Genomic DNA, 14,097 nt, shown 5'->3' on the forward strand with positions numbered 1-14,097 from the left:
GTTGCAGAACCTTGACTAGGATTAGATGAATACTGCTTGAATGGAATTGCACTAAATGGGGAAAAATATGGTAGAGAGAAGGAGAAATGGAGACTATATTTTAGCAAGGATTCCATCTTAAGTCACAAGAACTGTGTTATTTGGAGAATTCATAAAATATAGCTGCGTTTTGATTTCTGAATAATTATTTAAATTCCAAAACGTAACTCCTGCACTTTGGTTTAGGTAGACAAATCATTCTGAAATCATCCTTCAATTTCTGCTACTTATCCACAAATAGCTGCTATAATATTCATTCTTCCTTAAGTACCTTGGTTAATTAAGCATGGAATCATTTGAATCTAATAGCCAAAGGGAATAAAATAATATATCAGTTAAATGAGGTTCATCTAAGATTTCAAATGAAAATTCTTGCATGATTTATGATATTAAATAATTTGACATTTGAAGGTATGAATTTTTCACTTCCTAAGAAGATAAACAGTAAAGGAAGAGGAGCCACATGTCATTTGCAAAGGCAGTCACAGGGATTGGTAAATATGGTGGTCCTGGACCACACTAAGCTCAGCAGCTATTCGGGGAGCGTCCACACACATGTGTGTGGGGAGCATTTTTTTTTTCCTCAGCGAAAGCAATATTCTTAAGTGAAAGTCACATCGGCATGACAAACATGGCTGGCTAGCTTTTGGATCTCAGTCATGCCAGGCAGCAGAAACTTGCTTGCTTGAAATACAGTTAATCCCACTTACAGAGGCCGGCATTTAATACAGGCAAACTTGGCAGGTAGAAATTATAAATACATTTGAAATGTTCTCAGCTCGCTTTACCCACCAGGGGTTGCTGTGATTTGCAGGATAATTTAAAGATAAGGCAGCAGGTCAGAACATGAAACATTAAAGAGGTTAACAAAGGAATGGCACCATGTTTGTTTCTCCCAGTAAATGAAAGAAGACACACATGTGCGCACGTATAGGCACCTACATGACAAACACAGTCTCTCTCGCTTGCTCTCGCTCTGAAGCTCTCAAAAAAATAAAGGCAGCACATCAATAGGAAACCTTAAGTTTTTCATGATCTTTCCTAAACTGACACTTTGCATAAGAACACAAGAATTTGGGGTGCCAGGGATGGGAGAGAAGTCGTAGAGCGTGTCTCTCACAGAACACACGCCAAACAAAGCGCTGATTACGGAGCACGGTGTTCATTTCAAGTGCAGACGCAGACACAGCACTTTCACCTTGGGATTCTATTACCAACACTAACCTCAAAGTCCCTTTTGCAAAAACGTTCCTTATGTGAACACCTCTTTAATAAACTCTCACCCAGTCAGGGGGTGAAGACATCAAAGCGTCTTCCAGCTTGGGATTCTGGAAAGATTGCCTTTGAAACACAGTTCCTTTGGTAAAGATACTAGAAAGAGCTTAAACAGTTGTGATGCTAGTACATGAATTCCTCTCATTTGATGTTCATCCCAGCCTGCCGCCGATGGAATGAAGGTTGGCTAAATGCACCGCTGCATTTGTGATACTAACCAGTTGCTCGGGAGGAAGGACATGGAAAGAAGTCAGCCCAGCCCTCCCATGGCAGGTCAGGAGAAATAACCAGGAAATGGGCGCTCAGGCCTCTGCAATGACAGAGGGTCACATCCGAGAAAGACCATCCTATATTGGGACTTCCTGTATAACTGCTGACCACATGCTCCCTGGGCTCTAAGTGTTAAGACTTTACAAGGAGCGAAGATAAGGAGGAAGTAAGGAAGATTTAACTGTCGGAAACCAGGCAGAGCAGTGCCATTCAGAGGGGATCCAGCTCCTGAAACAGCAAGGCTTGAGAGAAGGGAGAGGACAGTTTCTCAGAACAGGAAAACAATAAACACGGTTTGTTTTCTTCAAAGGAGATAGAACAAGACAAAAGCAGGAAGTGCTTGTCCTTCCTTCATCCTGCCAGATTTTCAATGGAAGTTAAGTGTGTGCCTCAGTCACGATAAGGGAGGAGAGACCAAAGTGGTGACACCTTCATTTTTTTTGAAAGAAAAATACAGAGTGCGTCACATAGCACACTGTTCTTCTTTCTGTTCTTTCAAATAGTCCTGTGCATGTCACCCTATGAAGTGATTCACAGAGAAACAGTGCTGTGCGTGCCAAACGTGACCTCTCTTTAAACTTCCTGTATGGTTCTTGCCACTTAGCACTCAAGGAAGGCATTTGGGCTGGACAAAGAAGACTATTCCATATTTCCTCAAAACAAGGATTCTGGGTCCACATTACTTTGGTGCTTGTAATCCTCAAAGGCCTTGCTTTGCTGTGGTTACAAAGAATATTCCACATATTTAGATAATTAGAAGTCAAATGTTTTTTAAAGAGTCTAGACTGTTTGCCAGAGAATTCTAGGAGAAGGGATACTAACCACATGACTTCCAAATTTGGTATAAAACTAAAAACAATGAGAACAAATAATTTATTGGCACTCATAATCTCACAGTTGCACAATTAATTTAATATGCTCCCTGGGGGGCTTGGCCTATGATGTCACTTTCTGGGATAGAAATCAAATTTCACTAAATTCTACTAAATGAGAGTGAACTAATACACACAAGCTGCCTGGCTTATGGATTTAGTTTCAAACCAAAAAAAATTTTTTCTCTATTTTGTAATTCAGTATTTTGGACACCAGTATGTATTTTAAAATAATAATTAAAAAAATCAATGGTCAAAATAATGGTTAGTCAGTCCCAGGCAAGCCTGAATAGATCTATTTTCCCTACAAGGTAGCTGAAGTTTAGTACTGTGCTTTTATTGTATTTAATACTACAGAGGTGGCAAGGGACTAGAATAATTATAGGTGACATACATTGAGAACTTACAATTGGCCAGGAACTATGCCAAGAGCTTTGCATATATGATCTCTTTTAATCTTCGCAACAACCTTATGATAAAGATGAGTCAAATGAGCCTTAGAATGATTTTGTGAGCTTCTCTAGATCACACAGAAACATTGTGTGATGCGGAACTTCCAGAGTTGAACTCCAGAGATAATGCACAAAGTGTTAAGAAACCGATGCCTCCAGTTCCTGAGCAACGCAGGACCATCAACAGGTTATTTCACCACACTGAACCTCTTTTCTCATCTGCAAATTAGATTTGGACATACTGATTCTTTCAGCCCCCTTTACTTTGAAAATTCTATTTTTACATTCATTAACTTCCAGCTGCAACTGTCTGTGATTGAGAATGCATTCAGAATTTCAACCAGGGTAAAGTCACATCCCTCTCCCCCTTACCCGGGGGTGGGGGGGGGGGGAGCTTCTAGAACAAAGGAATAGCTGTGAAGTTAAGAATTCTAGAAGACACACACACACACACACATGAATTCTAGAAGACACAGGGAAAGGGGTAAAAAGAACTATTAGATGGGAAACTGAGGCCTCATGAGGGTATATGAGTTCTCAGCTGGAGCTCTGTTATTAGGTTCTTTTATTGGCTAGAATGTTCCTTTCTCTTCCTTTTTTTTTTTTTTTTTTTTTTAAAAATTTTTTTTTTTTTCATTATATGTTTGAGAGAGAGAAAAAGAAGAGGGGTGGCAGGGGGGGGGGGGGGGGGGGCGCGGGGTGCGGGCACAGGGAGAGGGAGAAACAGACTTCCTGCTGAGCAGGAAGCCCCCCATAGCAGCTCAATCCCAGGATCCTGGGATCATGACCTGAGCTGAAGGGAGACGCTTAACTGATTGAGCCACCCAGGCACCCATGGAATGTTTCTGTTTCTAGGCAGGGTTTCACTCATTCCAGGACCACAGTTCAACAGAATACACAGTCAAAACTTCTTTCCTTATTCTTAATCTCAGGAAACAAACTGAGGGTTGCTGGAGTGGTGGGGGGTGGGAGGGATGGGGTGGCTGGGTGATAGACATTGGGGAGGGTATGTGCTATGGTGAGCACTGTGAATTGTGTAAGACTGTTGAATCACAGACCTGTACTTCTGAAACAAATAATACATTATATGTTTTAAAAAAAAAGAAGAAGATAGTAGGAAGGGAAAAATGAAGGGGGGGAAATCGTAGGGGAGATGAACCATGAGAGACTATGGACTCTGAGAAACAAACTGAGGGTTCTAGAGGGGAGAGGGGTGAGTGGATGGGTTAGCCTGGTGATGGGTATTAAAGAGGGCACGTTCTGCATGGAGCACTGGGTGTTATACACAAACAATGAATCATGGAACACTACATCAAAAACTAATGATGTAATGTATGGTGCTTAACATAACATAATAAAATAAAATTAAAAACACAAAAACTTCTTTCCTTGTTCTCCTATCCCTGACACAAGCACATAGTTCCTCCAAAGTTTTCTAAGAGTTTTATCTTTAGCAACCGAAAAGTTGGACAAGAAGTGAAGGGCTTCCTGTCATATGTACAGGCTGCCTCTTTCTAATTATTTCTTCTCACTGTGACCCCTGTAGAGAAAGACCAAGGTGTTTGGATAAATAAAGGATTGAAAGAAAAATCCATCTGCATTTCAGGAAAAAAAATCTGGACTCTAAGTTTCTGCAGCATTTCTTTTTAGGAAGAGTAAGGAGCTTAAGTGAGGAAATGAGAAGGAAATTCAAGATTCTGCCTTCCAAAATGGCTGGCAATGGAGGAGTCCAGTGGAGGAAAGCAGGCGAGGAGTATAGTCTTTACAGCTCATACCACCTAATCTTCTTCCCTTCCCTGTTTTACTGCAGATCTTCCCAGAGCATTCAATAGGGCAAGGGGAAAAATGGACAAGATGATGGGAAGGAGAAGGAAGGACCAGAAACGTGGTGGGAAGGGGGTCCTTTGGTCAGGATTGGAGCATTAATAAATGACAGAGGTGTTTCAGGAAGGTTGTATATTCAAACATGAATATAAGCATAGATAACAGAATATTAGGCTTACAGTAGATATCTTAGAATTTATCTAGTCTTATCACCTTATCAATGGGAGAATTTTTTCTAGAGCATCTCTGACAGATGGTGAGGTTGGCTCTGTTCCAACATTCTAAGTTGCCCGTTTTCTTCTTGGACAGCTCCAACAGTTAGAAACTATTGTAACTTGTAACATTATCACTTCCAAATATTTGTTCTGGTAGCAGCTCAAGGAGGGCAGGAAATGAGTCTTAATTATTTTTGTATCCCCAGAACCTCCAACTTAATGCACAGCCTGTACTTAGTAAATTGTTAGTCAGATTAATACATAAGTACACTAATGGATAGAAACTACCTGAAGAAATATATTAAGTCTACTTTTTTGATCCATACAAAAACTCCTTATTACTTGATAGCAATAAAATTGTGTCCTAAACTTTCTCTTTTTCAAGCTAACTACAGTCCGTTTTCTCAACTAACCCTCACTGGTTCTGATGATCTAACTCTGGGGTACCTACCTGATTACCTATATGTACCTTTGTCATTTCTTATATAGATTCAAAAGAAATAAAATTTTTAAAAAGGGGTAATTAAAAATCCTTTTTGTTATTAGCCATAAAAGTCCTTTGAATTTTTCTATAGCCTTCTTAAATACATGTCAATAATAAAATAATAGGTGTTCATTATTTTAAAAATGAGAAAATTAAAATGTCTCATAATCCCAACCTTCTGGGTGCATCTCCTGCCGGTTCTTTGTTTGTTTTTAAGATATTTTAATGTAATCTGATCATGCTGCCTGTATCATTTTATACACTACTTTTTTTCTTAATGCTCTATGAACCTTTTTCTCATGTTATTATCAGTTCATCCCCAAGACCATTTTAAGTAACTATTACATTTCCTTGGAGAGCTATCTATTTATTTATCTAACTAATACCTTACAGTTGTACAGTGCCCAATAGATCACTAAAATAAATAGGACTCGAGAAAAAAAAAATCAATGTACATGAATTTTTTCCACATCTTTGATGATCAGTTTAGGACAGATTACTAGAAGTACAGTTACTAGGTCAAAGAACATACATTTTCACAAGACTTTCGAAACTCTCTTCCTCAGGGTACCGTTCCCGGCCCTCATGACTAGGTTAAATGCCCTTGTGACATGTTCCTATAGCACCCTGCAGTTCTTTTTCATCACCTTCATCACCATTTTGAAGACTTGGTTATATTTTATTTCCTTTTAGACTGCAAACTGCATTAAGGTGGTGAACGACCATTTTTGCTGACTGTGTTTTGCATAAAGCTAACATGTAGCATCACACTCAAAGTATATTTTATTTAGTTGAATATTGTTAAATTGCTTCCTTAAAAGGGTGCTTGAATCTGTATCCCGGAAGCACTGGTGGCATGTGTCCAACTCACCGCATTAATACCGTAAAGCCATGACACCCCCAAATGGGACCAAAAAAAACCTCTTAGTGTGATTCAGTTCTTGTTACAAACGAAACCTGTGCCTTAGAACTCATCTCTCAGCTACTATGAATTCACTGAGTATATTAAAAACTCTGCATTGAAGATTCAGTGAGACTGTGACCTGAACATTACCAGCTCTCGGGGAAGAAAAGTTCCTTCTTGACGGGCGACGACCAGCGACGCGGTCTCTCCTTGCTTGGTGCTCCTCAGCATGGCCACAAGCTCTTCCTGAGTTCGCCCAGTGACATCTCTGCCATTTACCTAACGGATGCCATCATACGAACAGATTACAACACTCTCCATCTTCTTTCTATGCTAATTGGTTGCTGAAAGTAAGTAGCAAGTGGGCTCCTACAATGAATAAAGCTCTGAAAAGATGAAAACTGAACACAACATAGTTGAAACCAACTATGTTCAAAGGACCAGTACTACACTGGCCATCATTATTATGGTGCTAGATCATTTCAGATCCTCAGTAATAAGTATAAGCAGTTTCTCCTAAGATATCACATTCTTATGAGGGGGACATCAAACTGACAGCAGAAAATAATTCCTTAAAAAGAAGTGGATTTCAGATGCTGAACTGGCCACATTTTCTGCCTAACACAAAAAAACAAAAAATGGACCATAATCACATGGCAAATTCCTTTGGCAGCCAAAGTCTTTTGTTATAATTAAACAGTGTTCTTCATGTTTAGAAAGTTATAGCCTCCTGGTTATCATAGATTATTAGAAATTATAATTTGGAGCTATATTAGTCATTTGATACATCCTCTTCCATAATCTAGAATTATATAAAAATGTATAGTGTTGCTTCCATGCCATGAGAAAGTTAAATAGTACCAGCCAGTTTCAGTGAGGAAGATTTCTTGAAAGGTAAGTTGATAATATATATTTAGCCAAGAAGACAATGCTACCAAACAAAAATACATGGGGGGAAAAGCCTCTCGCTTTGGGTAGTTCCAAATACTTCTTTATAGGCATAGATCAACCTGAGACAGACAGGCCCAGCCCTATGAAAAGTTTAAAGAAACTGTTACCAGAGTTTGGCTATCACTCTGAAATTCTTAGCCCTAACTGCATTTATGATGAACTCCTAGATTTGATCCAAATTCCACAGGGACCCTAAGAGGTGGAAGTAAGACAGAGAAGACAGGGAAAAGTTTGCAGTGTTACTTGTCCTTATATTGCTGGCCTTATGGGGAACTTAGAAGTTAGGCTTCCCATTAACGTTTTTTTTTTTTATAATTAAAGTCCTTATCTTGTCTACAAGTGATAATCTTCAACATATTATATTCAAAATATAAATATTAACATATTTATTTAAATACCAAGGATATTTTATTGAAGATATTAATTCCAATTCTTACCTCCAAAATTCTGTCCCCTGATTGTAGGCGGCCATCTTTTATTGCTGCTCCCTTTGGTAAAATGTTTTTTACAAAAATGGGACCAGGCCCATGTATGGAAGAGTCTCTGGTAACCACAGTGAAACCCAGTCCTTCAGGGCCTAGTGTGTAAGACCGGGAAAATACATGATCACCTTAAGTAGAAACCTTCCAGTCAAGTCTACCTAATTTAGACTAATGTAGAATAAGTAAAATATTTACATTCCAGCAAATATTTTATATTCACTTCAGTTGTTCTGGTTGCAAATACAGATTATAGTTCCTGACAGGCCATGATGGTTTCAAAGTGAATTTAGGGCCCAATGCAGATGTGTGACACTTTAGTTTATTGAGGCCCCAGAAGAAATGCCACATGTTATCCATAAACCCAGGAGATTGATTTCTCGGTAAATCATGAGCAGCCAAAGGCCATCTGACATGAGTTTTGTCAGGCACTCACTCAGCTAGCCACCCTGCAGCTCCCCCGACTTGGGCCTCAATTTCCTCCTGTGCTACATTCCCTTGCTCCCTCCCTCACTCTTGCTGTCCCACTCTCCTGCATCTCAGTATCTCTCTCTCTCTCCCGGTGTGTGGTTTTCCCTTTATCTGAAGGTATGCTCAAAGATCTCTGCCCTAAAGAATCCTTACTTCAATCTTACTTCTTCAGTCTTCCACCACCAATGACCTACCCATGACCACATCCACTAATTTTTCCTTTTCTGATCTGTCCCTTTCACTAGCTTTGACACTTCTCACCAATTGTTCTCTTGAAATTAATGGCCCCTTCTTTGGTTTTCATGTCTTCATTTTCTGATTATTTTCTTACCTCTCTGATCACATCATGTCTACCACTCTTCTCCTACTCACTGTTCTCCCACATGAACAAAGATATTCCCCAAGGATCTGCCCTAGAACAATTTGTTCTCTAGATTCTCTGCCTTGGCCAGTTCCTGGCTCCAACTGCCATCTTCCTATGGATGACACCTAAATCTCTTTGGCCCTACTCTCTCTGGTGTCAGCTTCCTCGTTAGGACCATGCACACACTTTTACCAGCATTTCAAACTACACTATGAATCTCCTTCTCCAATTCAGATCCTGGTCTTTTCACATATACTCATCTACAAAAAATTCTAATTTTTAGTAATTGTATCTCCATTGAACGAGCGACCTGCAACTCCTTCTCTCTCCTCCTATATCTAGTCAGCAGGCAAGGCATACATATTATATTTAGACAGATGCAACGTATCCTTTACTGATCCTTTGTTGTTTGATCTCTTCTTTGGTACACCTTTTTGCTGTCAGATTAATCTTCCCAAAGTACAGCTGTGATGGCATATTCTTTATTTTTGCATTCAAGGCTTTCTGATGGATTTTTTTTTTTTTTAAGATTTATTTATTTTAAGAGAGAGAGGTGGGGGGGGCAGCGGGTGAGGGAGAGAGAGAATCCCAAGCAAACTCCCCGCTGAGCGTGGAGTCCGATGCAAGGTTCCACCCCACAACCCGGAGACCATGACCTGAGCTGAAATCAAGAGTCAGACACCCAAACAACTGAGCCACCCAGGCCGCCCCCTTTCTGATGCATTCTTAGGGTTACCTTCTGTGTCTGATTTATCTATCCTCAAAGCACTCAACCCTATGTCTTATAGGTAGCTGGATAATTTGTACAAAAAATATAACTGATACATTTACATAAAAAGCCTAGTGGCGTGTGGGTGGCTCAGTTGGTTAAGTGAGCTCAGGGCATGATCTCAGGGACCTGGGATTGAGCCCCACATCAGGCTCTGTGCTCAGTGGGGAGTCTGCTTATAGATTCTTTCTCTCTCCCTCTGCCCCTCCCCCTGCTTGTGCACGAACATGAGCATGCTCACTCACTCTCTCAAATAAATAAATAAATCTTTCAAAAGAAAAAAAAAAAGCCTAATTTTTAAGCACACAGGTGAATTTGTGTCTCCTAGTCAGTATAGAATTCTTAAGGGGGAGAAAACTCTGACCAGAGGATCTTTCAGAATAACCACTATACTCTAATTAAAGGTGCATGTTACTTGTTTTTTATATATGTTCATAAGCATTTTAAAACTACCTTGTGATCATTAAATTCTGTATTAACTCAGACAAAAATTCAAGTCTTGAAGATCACGTCAGAGTGCAGAAGGTTGAAGTGGGGGAAGGGATTATCAGGAGGTTACAAATAAACAAAAGCACAGAAGTACACAAAGGCTTATGTATGTATAATATTGCATAAATATGCATGTACACACATGTCCTAGTCTCATTGATCTGGGTTTGAAATGTATAGAAAATTGGTAAAGATGAAGACAAGGTTATACATGCTTTTGCAATTAAGTATGTTTTGAAAAATTGCTTGCAATGTTGAATTAGCAAAATTTCAATTATATAATTATATATAATAATTATCAATTATAATTATCACATGTTTGCTTTTTGAGGACTAAATGTTTTGCCGGTTTAAAACTGGCTTAGAGAACTAGAAACATATACGTGCTTTTTGGACTTGACCTAAAGGGTGCTACAAAAATAACTAATCTTGCTCAAAATAGGGTTCAAATGAATTTCAGTGCTTCTTTAGTACTGTGTTTCTCTCAAGTTTGCAACGGTTCTTTCCATTTCCCAACATGTCTTTATCATTTTTTTTTGTTTCAAATAATCTATACTCTCCAGAAGAAAAGAATAAGAAAGTAGTACAATTTCAAGAGAGTTAAGTTACCTACTTAAATCTATTCTTTGATACAATTAAGTGAAGGGAGAATTAACAAAATTAGCCTTAATGCGTTTCTCTTAACCAATTTTACATGTTACAATAATAGAATGCTATTAAGCATAATTTAATAATTACCTTTCTTTAGGTCAATCTTAATTTTCTTTGCATTCTTCTTGCTGCCAAACCCCATGAGAGGGGAGAGGGAGGGAGAGGATGGCTTTCTACCCAGTCTTGGCACCCGGGGGCTCTTGCTTTGTTGCAGAGAGGTCAATGCATCTTCTTCAGGACTACCTGTTCCTGTGAGATTTATGCTTTTTATTCCTGATATCCCGTGGACAGGAGGCGGCAGCTTTGTTCTCAAAACGCCATCGTTGTTACCAAAAATGTTAAGTGGTCCAATGACTGATTTTTCATACTGTTCACGGTTTTGAGGTGGAAGCACATGGAGGAGCACGCTGGGAGATTTCATCGCCTGACGGAAGACATCTTGAGCCCTTCAAAGAGAGTCAGTAAATATGTAACAATAGCATGTTCTAGCACGCCACTAAAGTGCCCCGCATCGTGGCATCGGGAACAGCACAGTAGCATAAGCACCGGGAAAACTGTCACTGTTACCACCAGGATGACTGCAAACTAGATACGAATTACCACTTATGACTTGCCTACCAGGCTCCCTGACACTGGGCTCCACATGCAGTAGTGACTCGCAGAATTCTCTCCTTGAATTTTTTAACAACTTCCTCAATCTTCTCATTTCATTTTAGGTCAGTACAATTCACTCTTATTTTGCAAAATGAGGAAACTGAGGCTCAGAGTGATTAGCTAACTCGTCCAATGACCCACAGTTTTTTTATTTCTAAATCTGAAAATCCATCCAGAAGTCATTACTAAAGTAAGTATAAAAGCAAACTTTAATTTTGGATGGAAAAAATCCTTTTGTAGTATTGATCAGAATATCAGTTAGTTCCCTTTTAGGGCTTTGTTTTAAAGTACAGGTCCTCTCTAAAATGGGTTGTATTCCAGCATTTCAATTCCGACACCAACATTTCCTCATGACAATATCTGGTGTATTGGCTGTGCCCAATGTCATAGTGAATTATCAATCCAATATATACCCTCCCTTTATTCTATTATAGAGTACCTGTATTTTTTACTTTTTTGTCTTAGCGCTTGGTTTTTTTCCTCAGATTTCCTACTACCCTTTCTCTCCATCCTTACCCCTCATGACTATGTAAAACAACTACCTTTCCCAGCCTTTCCAGCCAATGAGATTTACATAGAAGGGCTACAGGAAAGCTGGGAGCCAGAAAGTTCTTTCTTCTCCTATTTCTCCAAACTCAGAACCCCAGCAGCTACCTGGTGACCATGACACAACTTAAAGAGAGTAGCCACTTAGTAGGCATGGCAAAGCGGAAAGAGGGAAGATGCCCTGTTTGCTGATGCTTGTGGAGCTGCCACACCACCTCGGGACTGCCACCTCCACACTTATTTGTCTTTAGGGGGAAAATATTAATCTTGTTTAAGGTACCTTTATTTTAGGTCTCTGTCAGTAGCAGCCACATCAAATAATAACGAATCATAATTCCAACTACTATCTGCCCTGCCCCGCCCCCCACCCCTAACTTTACTGAATGAACTGCTTACTCTCCATGTTGGTAGGGGAAGGGCAAGAAGATCCCACAGAGGCAGCCCAACTCCTCTGGTCAGTCCCCTGACTAGGAGTCAGTTTCTTTTTTTTTTTTTTTTTTAAAGATTTTATTTATTTATTTGACAGAGAGATAGAGAGCACAAGTAGGCAGAGAGGCAGGCAGAGGGAGAGGGAGAAGCAGGCTGTCCGCTGAGCAAGGAGCCCGATGCGGGGCTCGATCCCAGGACCCTGGGATCATGACCTGAGCCGAAGGCAGCCGCTTAACCAACTGAGCCACCCAGGCGCCCCTGGGAGTCAGTTTCTACTCCACACTGCCTTCAAACTGAATTTGTATGAGCCTCAGTTTCTACCTTGCATACCTATCAAGTCCTCATAAAAAGTAGAGTGGTATTATTATTTGAAGAAATAGACTTTTCAGTTTTAATTTCTTTCCACACTTAAGGAGCCAGTGCCCACAGCCCTTCTCACCCACAACCATTCACCCTCCCCCCCACACCCCCCAAAAACCAAACATACAAATATCGACAGAGAATGGTTACAGATAATATATACGATGCCTTGTTTGAGTCAGAAACAAGAGAAGCTGGTGGTCATTACTAAGGAGTCTTAATTAGTATTGATTCCCTTGTTCTAGAGCCCCACTGCAATGCCAACATACATTTAAAAAAATATGCATCAGACTGCTGCATACTCTAATTCTTAGCTATAAGAACCTATTCCCATAACATCTGCACATGCAGAAAAATGATTACTTGAGGGAGAATATTTTAATTTTTTTTATTTGTTTCTATTACTCAGTGAGTCCTCACAGACATCTCTCACAGACATTTAGTTTAAGGAAGACTGCTGACACAAAGCTAGTTAATTAATAAGCTGAACTAACAGTCTGTGAAAAGAGTCGTTAAATACCAGTCTAACTGACCCACAGCCCAAGCAAAACAAACCCATCTATGGATGATCCAAACAGACAACCAGGCGGGAAGGCTTGCTGTATTCTTCGGTTTCCTATTCTTGGGGTCGCCAGAGACAGGTGCAGGCCACCTTTGCGGATGCTAACACCTAAGATGCCTTTGAAAATGGATGTCCTGGGGTCATTCAAAGGGGACTGACCAGATATTCTAACAACAATTTTGATCATCAAGAGCTTAGTAATGATTATAAGTATGCTAGGAATCAATACAGTAAATAAAACAATGAAAAAAAATGCTTACTGAGCAAAGGTTTTGTCTACAAGGTCCACGCTGTTGATTTTTACAATACATTCATTTTCATGAAATAGTCCCTCCCGCTTGGACCTGCTATTTTCTTCAATGCCGCGGATGAAGAGTCCTAGAATCCTAAATGCAAAATTTAGGTTGAAACAGAATTACTGAATAATAATATGCTATTTTTTTCTCCACTTGCAACTATTCAGAAATAAGTATTGGTTTCTATTTATGAAAGAAATTATGCTTTATATTCAGGCAACTGTTTGTTGTTTAAATCCTTAGTAAAAAAAAAAAAAAAATCCAGTGAAAGAGAAAAAGAACTTCAAGACAGACACACATAAACACCGATGAGCCAGGCCTCCATTGCCGTGCCTGCGGTATTCTTGGGAAAGGCCACCACAGCTCAATGGAGTTGAGGACCCAGAGGTGTCTGGTTTGGAGAAGGGTGTCAGGCTGACTGTAATAGGTTTGAGTTGGTCCCGAGACAACCTAAAGCTTAATGATGGAAGAGGAGTAGACACTCACCAGAGTTTTTTGCAATCTTACTACATGTTCCAGTAATTTGCATTTTAAGAAGCAAATACTTAAGCACAGATCATATTGCTCAGTTTAAAAGGCAGCTCCGTCCCATTTAGTTAGTGCCCCTGAATCAAGTACATGTGGGGCATTTCCAGTGCTCAGGATGGAGGAATGGGAGAAAGTGGGATGTACACTGGATCCAAAGAATGAGTAGGATTTGGATAGGAGGAGAGAGAGAATATACACGGGGGCAGGCTGAAC

General features: G+C 39.8%; 1 protein-coding gene across 1 annotated transcript in view; it reads right to left on the reverse strand.

Annotated features, from left to right (window-relative positions):
* The window catches only part of PARD3B (par-3 family cell polarity regulator beta), a 999,887-nt gene that overhangs the window by 439,422 nt on the left and 546,368 nt on the right, over positions 1-14,097 (reverse strand). Inside the window, exons 7-10 of the mRNA XM_032403913.1 lie at positions 13,321-13,446; positions 10,597-10,955; positions 7,724-7,863; positions 6,486-6,614 (exon numbers count right to left, since the gene is read on the reverse strand). Coding sequence (XP_032259804.1) covers positions 6,486-6,614; positions 7,724-7,863; positions 10,597-10,955; positions 13,321-13,446 — 754 coding nt within the window. The remainder of the gene's footprint in view (positions 1-6,485; positions 6,615-7,723; positions 7,864-10,596; positions 10,956-13,320; positions 13,447-14,097) is intronic.

The sequence above is a fragment of the Phoca vitulina genome, unplaced genomic scaffold, assembly GCF_004348235.1.
Source record: "Phoca vitulina isolate PV1807 unplaced genomic scaffold, GSC_HSeal_1.0 scaffold1, whole genome shotgun sequence".
NCBI classification, from domain to species: domain Eukaryota; kingdom Metazoa; phylum Chordata; class Mammalia; order Carnivora; family Phocidae; genus Phoca; species Phoca vitulina.